This window comes from Gasterosteus aculeatus, chromosome 11, assembly GCF_964276395.1.
Source record: "Gasterosteus aculeatus chromosome 11, fGasAcu3.hap1.1, whole genome shotgun sequence".
NCBI classification, from domain to species: domain Eukaryota; kingdom Metazoa; phylum Chordata; class Actinopteri; order Perciformes; family Gasterosteidae; genus Gasterosteus; species Gasterosteus aculeatus.
The window spans coordinates 5,562,193-5,579,191 of NC_135699.1; the positions used below are offsets into that span (position 1 = coordinate 5,562,193).

Sequence of the window (16,999 nt, forward strand, 5' to 3'; positions counted from 1 at the left end):
GGAGGAGAGCGAGGCAGACGGGCTGACGGAGCTCCCTCGGGCCCGACCCAGCAGAGCAGCAACAAACAGTGGAGCGGGAGACAGACAGACAGACCGCTGAAATTCTAACTCTCTCCACTCTCTTTTTTTTGCCGAGTCCAATGAAAAATTGATTTCCCCCTTCATCCTGAAACTGGAGCCTCTATAAATAGGGGGTGTTCTGTTCTGCTCCGCCACATGCAGCACTGGGGCAGCTGGACCTTTGGACTGTCTCTGTCCACTCGGGGATTCACGGGGGGTCGTTGTAATTTGCTGCATCACGTCTCTGTACGCACGATGACGGCGATGCATGAAGTAGTCTCCGGCGCCCAAATGGATTTTATTATGAGAGTTTTATTTATTGGTGTTGCTTGAGAATTATAATCTCATCTCTAAATATAACAACAGTGATTGAAAGCGTCATTTGCGACTTGCCAGCTAGCGGGGCAGACGAACAACTCCACGCCCGCCGGGCCCAGTCCCGAGAAAGAGAAGGTGATATTTCCACTGTGAAATCAGATCCAAGGGAGGGGATGCCGTGGCCTAGTAACAGCTGAGCAACACAAGGGCAACAGCAGACACAACAGCCGCCCCCCCTCCCTCCACCCCCCCATCTGTCATCCCCGATCACCCGTACATGCACCTCTCCGGCGCCATCGATCCGCGAGGAGGAGAGGAGACCTCGGCCATTCCCGCTGGAGTGATTTGGTAACGAAGCTGGCGAATAGCTCCGACCGGGCTTTGAAATAGGATCGATGCGCTAAAATGCGCCGCGTTAAATCACGTTGACAGCAGCGGGACGCCCGCTGTTCTCCAGCTTTAACGAGTTGGACATTCTTGCTCCGTGAATTTCAGACCGCGGGGGCCACCGAGGCGTACGCGCTGCAGGGCAGTGGCTTCACACTGAAGTGCGGATCAGGAGCAGCTCTGGTTTCGTAAAACTTGTGGTGACAGTAAAAGCAAATGGACGGTCAAAGGTTACATCGGGGGGCCCCTGCAAATGAGACCACGTGTGGCTTTAACTTGTGTTGAAAGATTTGGGCAGGGAGACGGCACAAGTTGGCTTTGAATCACAGAAAATACCTAAAAATGGTAAAGTCCGGATTGAACAAAGAGGCCGAGGGCCTCGGCGCAGTGGCGTCCATGTCCTCATTGTCCGGGATCAGCGGCGGGAGACAGACGGACGGACGGCCTTATTTTTTGACGTGGAGGAATGCTGAGGCTTTCCAACAGCTGAGACTCACCCAGGGACACAAAGGGCCCGCTTGTGGCCCCGCAGCGCCGCTATTGGCCTGTGAGTCACCGCCGCGGCAGGCCGGGACCCTGAAGCTGCTGCACTACGCGAGTCGGGCTCAGCGGGGCCGACTGACGCCCCCCCCCCCGATGGAGGAAAGAGACACGGAAAGGAGCCGGTATCGCAAAGATGAATCGCTCATAGGCCAGAGGGTTGAAAAAGCAGCGGTGACCCGGTTTCAGAGCCAGACGTGGCTGTTGTTGTTGATAATTACTTTAATATATACATGTGTGTGTATGGGGAGGGGGGGTGGGGGGGGGGGGGGGTGATGGACAAAGAATCTTAACAGATGCTGATCAGTTTATCATTCAGACATGAAGTCTTTCCAACTGGGAACACAGCCTGGGGAGCCGTTATATTATGTCTGCAGTAGATGCAGCTGAGCTCTAGGGGGGTAAGTCAAATACGCTGGAAAACGTTTAGAACATGGCGGGGGGAGGAGAGGGGGAGTGAACAGGGAGATTCTCTCCCTGATAGAAAACCAACACTGTTGGACACATGTTTTCCATTTCTCGTTGCCAGGGGGGGTAAATGGAGAACCAGAAGAATGAAGGAACTGTGACACTCTGGTATTAAGAGAGAAAATGTTAACAGCACCTTTACCGAAGCGTTCTCGTCTTCTAGACCATACGAGTGAACTGAAACGCTCACATGTTCCACTTAAAAGCACGCGCTACGATCCGAACAGGCCGGGACACGGTTTCATCTGTCGGGTAAATCACAAGAGCTACGATTCCCTCTTTGGGTATCAACCAACCCACATTCTATTCCCGGAAAAACATCTCGCTAAATGGGTCAAGATCCCAACTGGGGCACGGCGGAGCAGCTCCATCAGTGGGGGAATTGGACAATGAGGGCAGCGGCGATGCGACGCCACGGACCGCCAACGGACGCCGGCCGTGACCAATGCACGTGTGCGGTTAAGAAACGAGGCGGTTAGCGGCCCGCAGGGACACGGGCGAATGCAAGGACGTGTTTGTTTGGGATTACGTTGTGACCACAGACACCGCAACTTTTACCGTCCTACTCTACAAGCTGAGCACATTTAAAAAACGTTATTCTAACACTGATTTACTGCGCGGTTGTCATGTGATCTGCGCTGTAGCTGCTGGCTCAGGGTCCACTTTTTAGACCGCGACAACGCTTCGGCACCTAAACAGCATTTTAAACAGCGTCTGAATTACTGAGCACGAAAAGACCGGATGGGATCCTAAGTTCTACGCAGTCGGACCGCCCCAAAGACGAGAGGGAGAGAAGTCAAGCGATCAAACGAGGTGCAGAAAGCAGCAGTGCTCACAGCGGAGGCCTTTGGCTTAGGTGAGGGGAAGCTATGGAGGGGGGGCAGGCAGGCAGGGGGGTAACAATCTGTAACCCAGAGGCTCCAGAGACAGACAATCAAGTGGAGGTGAAGGTCTGGCAATGGTTAGAAGACAAGTGAGGTCTGTCACGCACGCCGCGTGGCCATGTGTTCGGTCAGGGTTCATACAGAACAGCAAGAAGCTCAATGCCCCCTCTGTCCCCGAAACGAGGAATTGACGTATCAGATCTCCACTTTGACACCAGAGTGCGAAAGGCAGGCGGGTGTAAGTTAAGGCTCCTGTGCAGGCACGTCATTTTTTAAATTACAACAGCTAGGGGGGGGGGAATTCAATCAGACGACCCTAAAAATCTCTGTGTGGCAACTACACGGGTCACGAGAACACGGGTAACGGGAGGGATCCGGGCCGCAGTCACTCACGTATATGAGCCCAGAGTAGTAGCGGTCCTTCAGGTTGTGCAGCACGGACGCCTCGTTCAGGCAGGTGAGCTCGGCCATGTCCTCCACCTTGCTGAACTTGGGCGGGTTCATCTTCTGGATGTCGTCCTTGCTGATGGTCGCCTTCTTGCCATTCTCGGCCAGCTCCACCAGCACCTCCTCGCCGCGCTCCTCCCGGATGCTGGCCGCCTCGAAGCCGTTGCGCTCCGACGGGATCCACACCAGCTTCTTGGCGGTCCAGTCGGCCTGCGTGGCCGGGTTGTAGACCACGGCCCGGTCCACGAACAGGTACCGCTCCGGGTCCTCTTGCCCACTGCGATGAGACATCTTCTGGGAGGGGGGGGGGGGGTTACCAGAGCAACGTGGGCACCTGGAACAGACAGAGGTGCAGTGATCGGTACCTTAGAATCACAGGTCATGAATTATAAACACCCCCCAGGTGAGTAAGTATAGGACTCATGTCATGCAGAGGACCACGTGACGAGGACTACACGGCGACGCAAATTCAAACTTGGACCACGGCGGCTGTGAGCGTCGGCGTGACGCGGGTCCGCACCGTGGAAATAATGCGCAAGGTGCGCGAGCGTCGCTGCGCTCACGGCGGATGTAACGCGACGCGTCGTCGGTACCAAGATGCTGCGCGATGGAGAATCATCCGGCGCAGAGGACGAACGCAGACCCGCCGCTTCCCCCGCACATCTGCGGTATTAAATAAAGTATGAACTAATGACGTCATAACGCCAGCTCACGACCGTTAACTTTCAAGCTATTCAAAAGATATATTATATAATACACACACATAATACATTAGTAATACCAGCTGCAGCAATGTTCACTACGTTACTTTAATAACGTTCTAATCTGTTAACTCGTCTAGATGGAAAAAGGTCAACTAGGTTGCTGGCTTTTAAAAAGGGGTCTTAACTCACTGGCTAATGTTGCCGAGTCAACAGAAACACCTTCACCTTAGCCGTCATGCCCCCCCGGACCCCCCCCGGACCCCCTCACCGGTCCCGCAGGTTCATAACAGTTCACTTACCTGGTGTGTCGTTAGTCGGTGAAAGCAGCGGTCCGGTTCCTGTTCACGCAGCGGTCAGTGCGATCTCTCGCCCCTCTGCGTGCAAACCGGCTGCTCCTCACTGCTGAATGAAGCGGGGGGGGGGGGGGGGGGGGGGGGTCCTCCGGGTATGCGCCACATGCACAGTGCCACCTCCACGCTGGGGCCCCTCCTCAGCGGAGCGGACTGGACCGAAGCAGCTCCCCGCCGGACCGCGCAGATCGATACCGCCTCACCGTGACGACCCACTACATTCGGGGGGGGGTCGTGCATGTCACGATCTCTGCTAACTCACGGAGGATTTGAGCTTTTGAAAACATTTTCTATCGTGAAAACGTGCATCGCGCGCACCACCTGGACGCAGCGCAGACATAATTGGGCTTTTCCATCCTGCTCTGTGATTGGCTGATAGAAACCAGCCTTCCAAGTTGTGACCCAATTACATGCTTGCAATAGTTAATGATCATTAGTGCAACTGTTGATCACCTGAACCAAAACACTGTGCTCATCTTTTTACTTCCAAATGTTTTTGTTTTAAAAACTAAAACACGTGTCAGCAAAAACAACATCTCCGGCAATCATAACCACTCTTCACAAACGTTTTTTACAGTGTCATTTTATTACAAATGGAAGAAAGTCACAGAGGGGCAGGGAATGCATATGTTCTGTAATTAAATACCTCCTATACTAAATGCTGACATCATGATCAAGTTTTACAACAAAAACAAGAAAAGGCATCTTAGTTTTATGTACAATCGGTTTATGGAGGAGGCTTCAGCGTCCTCCCCTCCAGGCTGCTGCACCCCTCTTCTTCATCCCCCCAGCCCCTCCTCTGCCTCCTCCACCTCGTCCTCCACCTCGTCCTCCCCCACTTCCCTCCCCTCCTCTCACTTTCTTCCTCACACCGCTTGCTTGATCTGTGTCGTCCTGGTCTCCATCTCCACCTCTGGGTCTTTTCCTTTTGTCACCCTGCTCCTTCATTTCCTGTAGAAGAAAGGTTTTTGTAGCCCATGAATTTGGTATTTTTAATATAAAATAGGACTCACAGAAGCATTAGATGAACTCAAATACCCAATTATCAACATCACTTGTACTGTGTGTATGTTCATACCAATAAACCTTTGTGTGCCTTGTATCTATCCCTCACAATATAGATCATCCTATGCATCTTTGAGAGGACATACAAGTCATTGAACAGTATTGCAGCCATTGGGCCTCACTCGACAAATTTGTACTTAATTCTCACTTACGCAGTTTTCACAAAGATTCCGGCATTCACCAATGTTTTCTCATTTGGGATTTGTTCTTAGGTAAGAACAGAATTTACGCACTCTTAAGGCTGGTGCACGCTTCTGCATCTTTACACACCGTCGTGCCGACGCACTCGTTTCAATTCATGGTTCTAAAAGTCTTGCGTGTGTTGCAGAGCAATTCACCGGCAGAACAACAGGCGGAGTAACGTGTTTTGCTGAAGACGACCTAGAGTCACGTCTTTGTGTGTGGAAGTCATTGGTTTGTTTATCATAGACTTTATTGCCCCTGTGCATCGACACTGCTGCTTTTCATAGCATAAACTAGGCTTTACACACAATTGAGAGCTGACATGTTTGCGCAAAATAAGTAGTTAAACTGTTTTTGTCCATTCTAATTTAAAATGGAATATTTCTCTCCTTTATAATTTCGCAACTAATTATTTTACACATAATTATGTCTGACTGTTTTAATAAATACACACTACACTTTCACTTCTGCTGATTTGTAAAGCACTTTGCCATGGTGTATGAAGTGTGCTAGGCCTAAATAAATAGTATAAATTAACTAGCTTTGCTTTGCCTTCAATTCACATCATTTATGTTTGATTGATTCTAATTTCAGATCAAACCATTTCTTTTTTTACTTCATCGGTTCTGCGCCCTTCTCCGGATACAGCATTCACTGCGTGGGTAATCGGTTTTATTTATTTACCGCTTTGCAGCCACTCTTTCTTTGGGAGTCCCCACCCACTTTTTGACATTTCTCTGAGTGTGCACACGGCTCTGCCATCTCAGGCCCTTTTATGGCGATTAACGGTGTGTCAACCTATGCTAAATAGGACCAACGGGGCACGAGCCTTCAATGAAGGACATATGGGGTTCATCTGAGACCGCACCTGCGAACAATTCCGCTGTTTAGCAACACGTCGTGAATCACACGTAGACTTTTCTTAGGAACTTTCTCAAGAACAAATGTAAGAAGTAACGTAGGAAGATATTGGTGAATGAGACGCGTTGCTTCCCAGTGTGTCCTGAAGCGTTAGTTGACTACAGAGGGCCTATAAACAGACGTTTTGCACACTACACTGTCTTTCTATAGATCTGTTGACTTATGAAACACCTGGAAACAAGTCACGACTTACCATCCTGGCAAATCTCTGGGCCTCGCTCACCCTCTCCACCAGCATCATCACCTCCTCCTCCTGCGTTGGGAAGGCGGGAAGCTTCTTCCCAATGAGGGTTTCGATCCGCTGGAAAAGCTCCACGTCATATCTGAGGAAACCAAACGGGTGACCTCGATGCAATGAAGTACTACTGATTTCTTTTCCACTAATAAAATCTCAAGACATTAAAATGGTAGTGTGGCCACAGGCATTTCTTACTGAGTGACGAAAGTGATGGATTTCCCAGACCGCCCGGCTCTGGCTGTTCGTCCCACTCGGTGGATGTAGTCCTATGAGGGAAGACAGATCCAAAGATCCATTTACAATCCACCCAAACTCATTAAATCCAGTGCTGAACACCAGCGCCTAGGAGGCGGTATACCGCTGTGAATTTCTCACATACCAAAAGCACTATACAGGAGGAACAACGAGAGACCAGAGATGCACCAACACAACTTGTGCCCAAGAGAGAAGCTGTGTCTGTTTGGAGGGTTTTTGGTTTTGAAAAATCCGACGTCAGTTACGTTAGATCAGAAAATGATTCATGTTGAGCCCCTGGTAGCAACACTAGCAGCCACAAGAAGCTAACACGCTAACAAGCTAACACAATAACGAGCAAGCCGGCCCAATTACGAGCAAGTTGGCCAGCGAACAGCTGTTGTGGTAGCCGGCGGGGTCAATGAATTAATAGGTTTACTTGAAAAAGCAATACGGTCACGCACCGGGATACCGTCAAAATCTTTCTAAATAGCGTGATATGGATTTATGGCCGTACCGCGCAGCCCTACGGCCAGCACCCACGTACCTTGGAGTGGGTGGGGATGTCGTAGTTGATGACGCAGTCCACGTGAGGAATATCTAGCCCTCTGGACGCCACGTCGGTCGCCAGCAGCACCGATCGAGACTTGGACTTGAACTTGTTCAGCGCGCCGAGGCGTTTGTCCTGGAGGGAGGATCCAGAGTCAATTTGGCGTTCTGCCAAAAAGCTGATTGCAGTATGCGAGTATATGAACGCAGCATATAAAATGTGGTGCTTATAATTACAGTGAGCCAACAACTAGAATAATGGCCAGCAGAGTTTACATCCACGAATCAGTCCAAAGTGTCATCTTGTAATGTGACAATCAGCACAGGAATTATTGTGTTACTTATTATAATGGTAAATTTGTTATCTACAGAATGTCAGCTTCTACAATTCTGTGTAAAAACACGAAACTCATTTTGTTTTGCTGCAGAATGGAGGGGGCAGCTGTGCATTCTGTGCCTTTGCTGTTTAATGCTTACTGACAGCATTAATTGGGTTTGGAAGAAAAGACTCGGCATTAGCAACATTTTTGCAGATTTTTCTCAAATAACAGCAAGAACACAAATAGCTACTTGTTCATTGCACCATCAGCAGTGTAAATAAGTACCAACGTGTGCATAGATTTATTCAAGTTAAAGAAAAGCCAAGGTGTTTGTCCGACGGTCTAACCTGACTCATCTGGCCGTGAAGAGGGATCGCGGTGATGCCGAGGTTCCTTAACAGCAGCGCCACCCGCTGGGCATTGTTACACGTGCCGCAGAAAATCATGAAGGAGTTGCCGGCCAGCTCGTTCAGGATGGATACCAGGTAACAGTCCTGCCACAAACACACACTGTTAGAACCTGGTTGCGGTTTCAGACATTAAAACACGACGGGAGAAGCGGCCCTACCTTGTACTTGGATGGTATGAAAATATAATACTGCTGCAGTTTGTCCACGGTGGAGTATTTGGTGGACACGGCACACTTGACAGGATCTTTCAGAGCTGCTCGCTGCAGCTTCTGGACCTGAAACCAAATGAAAAAACGTCAAAAGTGGTGAAATGACCTGGTGTCAAACCAGAATTCCCGCCAGTCAGTAAAGTCGGGCTGTAACACCACGGGTCACATGCTGCACAGTGATGAATTTTTCTACCTTTTTGGTCATGGTGGCAGAGAACAAGTAGGTGTGCCGCTCTCTGGGAATCACCTTCAAGATTTTATCCACCTGGCAGAAAGAGAGGAAAAACGGTCTTGAATGGAACTCTTAATTAGCGCCTCTGGGTCACATTCCTCCACCAACCGGCCAAGTTGCAGTTTGTGTCATCGGTTCAACCATTCATGTCATAGTATGTCATAAATAGCATGTGACGTCTTGAGTTGTGGCAAACAAAAATGATTTCAAGGTTTTATGAGGTCACATGACTTCCAAATTCGAATCACTTCATCCGGTGACAGATTTAATCCAACCATTGTTTTTTTTCCCCTTTCAGATTAAAGTACAATTCCGGTGGAAACTGTGGCACCGACATAATTCACTCACCTCAGTCTCAAAGTCCATGTTCAGGATTCGGTCTGCTTCGTCCATGACCAAGAACTTCAGCCCTCGTAGGGAGAAGCCCTTAGTGTTCTCCATGTGGTCGATCAACCGACCGGGTGTGGCTGTCACACATTTGGTTCACATCATTAGATTAATAATTAAAACGGAAAATCTTCCGCTTCCATTGTTGAGCGTGACAAGCAGCACATCAGCGCAGAAAATCCAATATACGGAAATGCAGAGAATAACTGATTGACTGAGGACGGTTTGATTTTTGGTCTTACCAATAATAATGTGCGGTTTTTTAGCCAACACCATTGACTGGGACATCATATCGATTCCTCCGACTATGACAGCTGCAACACAGACAGGTTTTAGGCAACAGAACCTGGGAACGTCATCCGCCTTATAACAAGTTATTAACCTTGAATTGGCACTCACCGCACTTGACGCCGATGCTGGAGCCCAGGGCCTCGAACTGCTCCGCGATCTGAAACGCCAGCTCCCTGGTGGGGGTGAGGACGAGGCTGTGGAGCCTCTGGGGCGAAGCCAGCAGGGACTGCAGGATGGGCAGAGCGAAGGCCCCCGTCTTTCCAGAGCCAGTCTCTGCCAGGCCGATGATGTCTTTCCCTGCAGGTACAGATGTGATCTAGGTTATGCGCATTGACAAGTGGACCACAGCAACAACGCACAATTAAGTACACTTTCACACGAGTAACTGCATTTTAATTGAGGATTACCCCCTTCAACATGTATTTTTATATCTACTCCAATACTTTCCTGGGACAGTTTTATATACGCACATGTATTTGGAAGGACGCAGGGCTTTTACTTTGAAAGGAGTACTTATACACTGCTTTTACTTATGCAACACGTCCGAAAGCTTCTTCCACCACCACCACTAATATAGAGGTCATCCATGTGCCAAGTGGCTTCAACATAAACCTTTCCTGATGGAGACAGGACGAAGCCCCTGGGATCACTCACCTTGCAGGGCTACAGGAATCGCTTCTAACTGAATCTTTGTCGGAGTCTTCCATCCCAGCAGATCACACGCCTGACAGAGAACCTCCGTGACACCCTGTGGAAGGCGAAGACACGGCAAACACCTTTGAAAGCGGCCGACATGGTCTTTGACTCACGTTCGACGTAGTTTGGTAACGTTAGCAGGTATTCACGCAGCTAGCTCAGCTAGCACAGAATGCTACGCCGCTTGTTTAGGCGATGAAACGGCGTCACTTCGTCTCTGTGAGATGGACTTACCAACTCCTTGAAGGTCTTCACGGTCACCTCGTTTTCGCCGCCATCAAGCTGTTGGATAACATCCGTACTGCTCGAATCTTGAGGCGTTTCCTCTGTGTTTGGGTTCACGCTTTCCACAGCGTCGTCCGCCATGCTTTTCGCCTCAACGTGTACTCAAGAGCCGCAATGCGCAGATGCGGAAAACCGAGCTCGCGCCGCACTGGATGATGGGAAATGTTGTTCCAACACGGTGAAAGAAACGATCACGCACCAAAGGCACTCCGAAAATCTCCTGTAATATTAAATTACTTGATGTAAAGCCAACCGGCTTGTAGATTTACTAACATATGTGTATAACTACCATGTGTTGCATATATCGTCTCCACATCACACTGAAGCTTGAGGTAAAAAGTATTTATTTCGCAGTAGAGAAAATCGTTCAGACATTTGGACTTTTTGTCAGCGGCCGACAGACACTGCACACCTTTATTTCGATGTTCAACATGTTTCGGAGATGAAATAACAATCATACAAAATGCTTTGGCTGGAAGAAAAGACCAGTTGTAAGTAAAAGAAATGGACTGAAAATGGGGGACAAAAAGCACAAAAATCTCCGGCTGACAATGTTTTCATGGAGTAGTTTTAAGAATTTTGTCATAATTGCAGCCAAAATTATTTTTTACAAATTACAGATGTAATCAAATTTCTGATCAATCAAATTCACACACTCCATGACACAACAAATACAAATCATATGAAGAGGAGCATGGGGAGATCAATGCTGAGTCTAGCAGGTTCTTGTGTTACTGAAAACAAACTAATCTAGCTGACTGCCTTGAAGAAAGCTACCTCTAGAACTCTGCACGGATAACAAACACCCACTGAATGTCGGGCACAAACACCCTCTCAGAGGAGTCCCTCCATCTCCCTCATAAAGGCTTCATACATCTGGTCTTTAGTCTTCACGTTGGACTGAGACACGGCACCCATCTGGGCGTGGTGGACCAAGCCCATGGAAGCAGCTGTCGCCTGATGTTTCTGCCCGTGTCCGCCATCGTCTCCCCTCCGTCCGCCCCCTCGTTTCTCCAGGTGCCCGCCCGTTCCCCCGGCCATGCCTCCGCCCTTGTCCCTGCGCACCCTCAGTGCCGTGGGTACAAAGCGAGTAACCTCCGCCTTGGGATTGATGATCTGAGGTTTGGCAGAGATGGTGGCCCCGCCGGCGCCCGCAGCCAGGCCGCCTCCGCCTCCTGCGACGGAGGTGATGTTGGGCCGCTTTTCGATGGTGGCTGCGTGGTGGTGCCCGGGCGCCGTCCCTGGTGGAGGAGGCATCTGCATGATGCCCGGTCGCATGGACATTGACATGGACGGGGGCCCCATGTTGCCTTGTGACCCGTCCTGGTTGGGCCCCGAGCCTTTTTGTCGCTGGACGATGTTGGGAGGAGCACTGAGCACGTTAGCGTTGAGAGGTGGAGGGAAGAGGGAAAGCGGTGGGGCAAGTTGACGCGGGGGCCCTCCTGCTCTTGGGGGCGGAGGTGGAATACCTGCAAAATTTGTTTTAAAAGAGAAATGCATGACATTCCTCTTCACAACTCCACAGATTTGAAGTATACAAATAACTTTTTACGTCTTTTTGAGTTATACAATAAAATAATGAAATGTTTTCATCACGTTTAGTGAGTGTGTGTTGGTGCATACACAGAAATATGTACAGCATGAACCCAGGCGGTTCACATTGGGATTGGAAGTAGTACACAACCGTGCATGCTCGCACACATGCCTACCTGGTGGAGCAGGGGGAGGGAGTCTGGGAGGGGGTCCTCGCGGTGGGGGGCCTGGTGGGAGACCTGGAGGGGGGCCTGGCGGGGGTCCTGGGGGCCGACCCGGGGGAGGTCCAGGAGGCAGGAGACGAGGCATTGGACCCCTCATGCCTCCAGGCATACCAGGAGGCCTCAGGAACGGTGGAGCACCTGAAGACAGAACGCATCATCTAAAACAGTGTTTCTATAACTTTTTCTTCTGGAATATACTCCTTTAAAAAAAAAAAACCAAAAAACGTTGTGACGCAATTCACAAAAGGCCCTGTATCTTTGAATTGTGAGAACAGCAAAATTGATCGGACCATTTCTGCTGGCATTTAGCCAATTACCTTGAAAAAAAAGATATTGAAGATTTATGTATTGGAGAAATCCCAAATGTGTGTTTAATGTGTTTGTCATTAAATGGACATGTTAAATGTCTATATGAATAAGACCAAATAAATACACTAATGTAGAGTTGTAACTTCTTATTCAGTCTTTTAAGATAATCAAACACTAGCCTTTTATATGCGATCAGTGGTATAATATGACATTTTATTCATAAAATCTATCCAACGTGGTGGTGGCCAATGTGACCTGAAATTTAATCTCAATGGGTTTTTTTTGTTGTGAGGGTATTATTTCACGGTATTATAAAATTATAAATGGTTACTCCACTCAAAACAAGATCAAACTCTTCACTCAGTCAGCAATACTGGGAAACCCATCTTAAAAAATGGCTCTGAATAAGCAGGAAACTACGTGCAGAATGACGTAGTTCACTGGGTTTTAAATCTGTGTATATGCACGCGGTTTGTCACAGTAAAGCAGCTATTGCCAAATAAGGGTCCATGCCAAACGTGACACCAGCGACGTTGCTGAAACAAATCCTAATTAGCTCCTTCCTGAGTCCAAGGGGACTTTGTGCAGTTAAGAGTCAGATAGGTTAAGAGGTTTAGTCGAGTGTTGAGTTCAGAGCATCGCGTTCCAGCTAATAAACGTTAAACCAACCTGGTGGTGGACCTGGAGGCGGGCCAGAGGGTGGACCAGGAGGCCTCATTGGAGGAGCTGGGGGCGGGCCAAGGGGTGGAGGCCCAGTCATCGGCGGACCCTGCAGGTGTGGAGGCCCTTGCTGTCCCACCGGCCCAGACGGAGGGGGTAGGCGCTGATTAGCAATAAGGCGGGGCGGGGCTTCCCCCGGGGGTCCCCTGTCCTCGATGTCCGAGCTGTCAGATTCATCTGTGTATTCCTCCTCTACCTCTTCCTCCTCTTCTTCATCATCATCAGGTACTGACTGACCTGGAGACGGAAAAAAACAACAACAACACAACGGCACGTCATCAGAAACAGTAATTAAAGTCTGCTGGCGTAGCAAGTATGGAGCACTACTGCACCTGCCATCCTCAACATCATAGCCTGCAGTGGGGTAATGGCCTTGGTCTTCTTCACTATCCTCTTCTTCTTCTTCTTTCCTTCACGGATTGCTTCTGGCGGCATGTCAGCGAACCGCACACTGCGACCTACAGTAGCTAAACATGAGAACATTCATCAATAGATGAATAACTCAAAGCCAAAACGTTTTAAAGCAATTTTTAAAGAACACTCACCTGCATGTCTTTCTTTTCTGTCCCTATCCTCCTCCTTTTCCCTCTCATCATCGACCCTGTCCACACTCATTCTCAGGTCTCCGTCTCCTCCTTCCTCTTTCTCGTCTTCGCTGTCCTCCTCGGAGTCGCTTTCGTCGTAGTCCACATCATCCCGATCTCGGTCACTCTCGCTGCCGCTGTCGCGATCTCTTCCCAACTCCATCGGAGAGTCCTTTTCTAAACCGGGAATGGACGGCTCTGTGCAAGAAGACAACAAAGAGAATGAATGAGTAAGGGCCTCAGGCAAAAACACCATTCTGACAGCAAATATTTGTATTGATTTAAAGGAAAACCTGCATTCAGAAATGTTGTCATTAAGGGTTTGTGCGTTACCTGCGTCTGTGCCATGAGCCCGTCGAGCAGGGATGCCGTACAGGGCCAGAACCTGTGGAGGCGGGGGCCCAGGTGGGGGTCCAGGGGGCTTCCTTCCTGGAGGTAAGCGCGGCACACCTGGCACAGTTGCCAAAATCGGCCCAGACAGAAGGCTTTTACTGAGGGATGCAGAAAAACAGAATTCCCACATAGGTGAATGACCTTGGTGGCACAGCGCAACTCTGCAGCATCATTTTGGGCATAAGGTCGTCCCTGTGTTGATTGAGACCCTAAACTCATGTTCACTGAGGTAATAAATCAAGTGAGAAGTAGGACAATTTTTCCTCATACTCAAAACTGGCTTTATTAAGCTTTGTGTGCAGATGTTAATAACTACCCAAAAGTGACGTTTTTCTTCAGGATGGAGGGGGGCTGAGCTCCTGGCAGTGGGATGTCCTGGATGTGGATATTGGAGGGTGCATGAGGCATATCTGGTAGAGGGATACTGTCAACCTCCACTGACTCCGCATTCTGAAAAAGAGCACATAAAACCCAGGTTAGAAAATAGCATCACAAGGTGATGCCAAAAGAACGTGCTCATTCTTAGCAGTGGGCGAAGATTAAAACAAATCTATTTTAACACCTCTGGAGCGTCATGCCTGCCGCATGTTCAAACAAAAGAGTGTACAAATTCTGATCTGTAACAGGGAAGAAAAGGGAATCCAAACAAATATACATAAACACACCTTGACTGAATCAAAATAGAGAGCCAGCTGCCCTCGTTTGGTCTCATAGTCCAACTCAATCTTGCGTAGCTCCTTGTAGGTTTCGGGATTCTCCCTCTCGTAGAGACGGACGATGCGCTCAAACGTCTCGCGTAGCTTCTTCCTCTTGTCCCTCAGCACTTTCTCATTCAACAAGGGCTGCTGGACTGGGTTGAACTCTGTCGACGTTCCACAAAAGCAGAACATTTTAACAAAAACATCAACTTTGGGAATTGATGACCTTTTGTTATCGGTAAACGAACAAACAAAATATAAGGCCATCAGTCGAACTTTGCAGTTAGAATGATTAGGAACATTAGACTTATTTACAGACACGTCAGAAAGTCAGTTGGACAGAAACCTTTATATTTAAATGTAGCCCCCTCACCCATCTCATCCAGCTTCTCCATGTCTCTAATGATCTGTCTGGGGTCCTTCATCTTCAGAACAGCAGCTCGAACCATCATTCGCTGCTTCTTGTTCTATGAAAAATATTAAAAAAGGAAGCAACATTTTATTAACACCACCCCAGTGAAAGCGTAGGTCAAAAGTGGATTCGTTTGAAGACCATTCTTACCTTTTTTAACTCCCTTTTTCTGGCCTCCTTTCCTGAGAGAGAGAAGGGGAACAAGGGGTCGCTAGTTATTCCTCTGGGACTTGAAAACATTGAATTAATAGCTGTGCAGGCGTCATCCAGGAGGCCGGTACCCTCTGTTGGTTATGGTCGGTACTTACTGGCCTGGTCGGTCGGGTTCATGAACTTCCCACTCTTGGTGGAGGAGGTTGAACGTCTCCCCATCTTGCCGGTGCGTCTCCTTCACCCTGCCAAGTAATCGAATACCAGAAATGAAACCATTGAAAGAGAAAGTGCGTCCTAACTGTTGACTGGTACTACATGTAAAAAATGAGCAGAGCCGTCAGTGTCCACGGAGTAAATATAACCATCATCATGGTATATATTTAATCTCATTATCAACCCAAATAGGTTCCTCGAAACCAGATGAGCATCTTTGCGATGGCGGTCCGCTCCTTTGACTTTAATCACGTATGCAAACTCGTTACCTTTTCATTCCTTACATTTACATTGCTAAGACTTAAAACTGGTGCTGCATGTTAAAATAGCATAACTAAGGAAAAGAAGCACTACCGTTGCGCTTCGTTGAATGTTGATAGCGATGGTTAGGGAGGGTTAGTTCCACAACGAAACGCACAGCTAACTTACGAGCAAAGCCCATCTAACGTCTCTCTCTCTCTTAAGATACCACGTATTAACTTGTTCAAACGCAGCAGGGGGCTTATGTGCCGATCGATAATAAAACCGATCGAATGATATATGCGACAGATATCGAACAGGTATATCTGCTCAGAGCGGACCATGCAGCGCTTGGCTGGCAGATGCTAACTGTAGGCTAGCGTCGGGCTAACTGTTGACGTTAGTTTGCTCGGGTAGCTAGCAAGGGCCGCGTTAGCAGCGACAGCGGCAAAGGGGGAGAAGGCTGGACTTTACCTTTAATTCCAGGAAATTCCGTAGAGCGTAACGCCCCACACACGCACCTCTGCGTACGACAATAAAAGTTAAGTGAAAAGTATCGTGTAAGGCTACGCTGTGGAAGATAAATGCAACACCTTCAGGAATGAATGCATGTACAGGCTGCTTTAGCCGGTCGCCATGTTTACTGACGCAGTCAGGCAGGAGGGGCTAATTTACTGACGTCATCAAAAGGGTCGCCGTGGTTTTCTTTTTTTAAAGATTTATTTGATTATATTGACAATCGTAATACAATGTACTCATGGAATGTATCAATAAATGAATCAACAAAAAATAAAACATAACTAACTAAATAGACAATCGAAAATATAGAGATCTAGGAGAGAAATTAACATAATATAATTCATTATTCATCATTATACACATTTATTTATTAAAGTGATTTATTTCTCTTAAAAGTCTTAAAATGTATATTTTGTAGTAGTTGCTATCTTATGGTGTTCACACTATTAGGCTCAGAATCAAAGAGTTTGACACAAAATAGTTGGATAGTTGAAACGAAAAAATACAAATAAGATGGTAATTAAACCCTAGATGTTCAATGTATATGTAGTATTAGGGTTAGGTAGGTAAGTATTTTCAATTAGTAATGGGATGTTATAATTGTTCTATTATCTTCTACTACTATTTTCACAATCACCAGGTAACCACATCCAAAAGCACACCTTTATTTATCCTTTATTTTACTCTAAATGGTATCAGTCATAAAATCGACATCAACACTGAAACTCTGTTAGGAAAACAAGAGAGAATAAACAACACATTTTGGTTTATAACAATAAGCAGAAAGCATGAAAAGATACTACATATACCTGAAATAACCATG

General features: G+C 48.0%; 3 protein-coding genes across 5 annotated transcripts in view; all 3 read right to left on the minus strand.

Annotated features, from left to right (window-relative positions):
• Nucleotides 1-4,501, minus strand: part of LOC120827814 (myosin-10) — a 38,083-nt gene extending 33,582 nt beyond the window's left edge. The window contains exons 1-2 of one of the 3 annotated variants that reach the window (XM_078084598.1): nt 4,108-4,501; nt 3,051-3,438 (exon numbers count right to left, since the gene is read on the minus strand). In XM_078084598.1, coding sequence (XP_077940724.1) covers nt 3,051-3,395 — 345 coding nt within the window. In that variant the 5' untranslated portion in view covers nt 3,396-3,438; nt 4,108-4,501. Of the gene's footprint in view, nt 1-3,050; nt 3,439-3,624; nt 3,717-4,107 lie in introns of those variants that run through there. The other 2 variants (XM_078084599.1, XM_040190924.2) reach the window with 2 other exon arrangements.
• A 276-nt stretch (nt 4,502-4,777) lies between these two features.
• On the minus strand, nt 4,778-10,343 carry ddx47 (DEAD (Asp-Glu-Ala-Asp) box polypeptide 47). The gene is made up of 12 exons (XM_040190826.2): nt 10,128-10,343; nt 9,852-9,945; nt 9,306-9,494; nt 9,149-9,220; nt 8,868-8,986; nt 8,481-8,552; nt 8,237-8,353; nt 8,016-8,162; nt 7,347-7,484; nt 6,761-6,831; nt 6,521-6,650; nt 4,778-5,109 (listed from the first exon to the last, which is right to left on the minus strand). Exons 1-12 carry the CDS (start codon nt 10,257-10,259, stop codon nt 4,900-4,902), a joined length of 1,491 nt encoding a protein of 496 aa, XP_040046760.2. The 5' UTR covers nt 10,260-10,343; the 3' UTR covers nt 4,778-4,899.
• Nucleotides 10,344-10,505: 162 nt separating this feature from the next.
• Nucleotides 10,506-16,362, minus strand: wbp11 (WW domain binding protein 11). The gene is made up of 12 exons (XM_040190825.2): nt 16,132-16,362; nt 15,360-15,446; nt 15,202-15,233; nt 15,013-15,106; nt 14,607-14,803; nt 14,258-14,391; nt 13,882-14,039; nt 13,510-13,746; nt 13,297-13,431; nt 12,914-13,201; nt 11,888-12,073; nt 10,506-11,647 (listed from the first exon to the last, which is right to left on the minus strand). Exons 2-12 carry the CDS (start codon nt 15,421-15,423, stop codon nt 11,013-11,015), a joined length of 2,160 nt encoding a protein of 719 aa, XP_040046759.2. The 5' UTR covers nt 15,424-15,446; nt 16,132-16,362; the 3' UTR covers nt 10,506-11,012.
• Between the last annotated feature and the right edge of the window lie 637 nt (nt 16,363-16,999).

Excerpts from the sequence above, each read along its gene's own strand:
- ddx47 (XM_040190826.2), bottom strand. The coding sequence starts at position 10,259 with ATGGCGGACGACGCTGTGGAAAGCGTGAACCCAAACACAGAGGAAACG. Across the intron at positions 9,495-9,851 it reads GATTCCTGTAGCCCTGCAAG|GGAAAGACATCATCGGCCTG; the intron begins GTGAGTGATCCC and ends CTGTACCTGCAG. Across the intron at positions 8,987-9,148 it reads AAAACCGCACATTATTATTG|CCACACCCGGTCGGTTGATC; the intron begins GTAAGACCAAAA and ends AATGTGTGACAG.
- wbp11 (XM_040190825.2), bottom strand. The coding sequence starts at position 15,423 with ATGGGGAGACGTTCAACCTCCTCCACCAAGAGTGGGAAGTTCATGAAC. Across the intron at positions 15,234-15,359 it reads GAACCCGACCGACCAGGCCA|GAAAGGAGGCCAGAAAAAGG; the intron begins GTAAGTACCGAC and ends TCTCTCTCTCAG. Across the intron at positions 11,648-11,887 it reads CCCTCCCCCTGCTCCACCAG|GTATTCCACCTCCGCCCCCA; the intron begins GTAGGCATGTGT and ends CAAATTTTGCAG.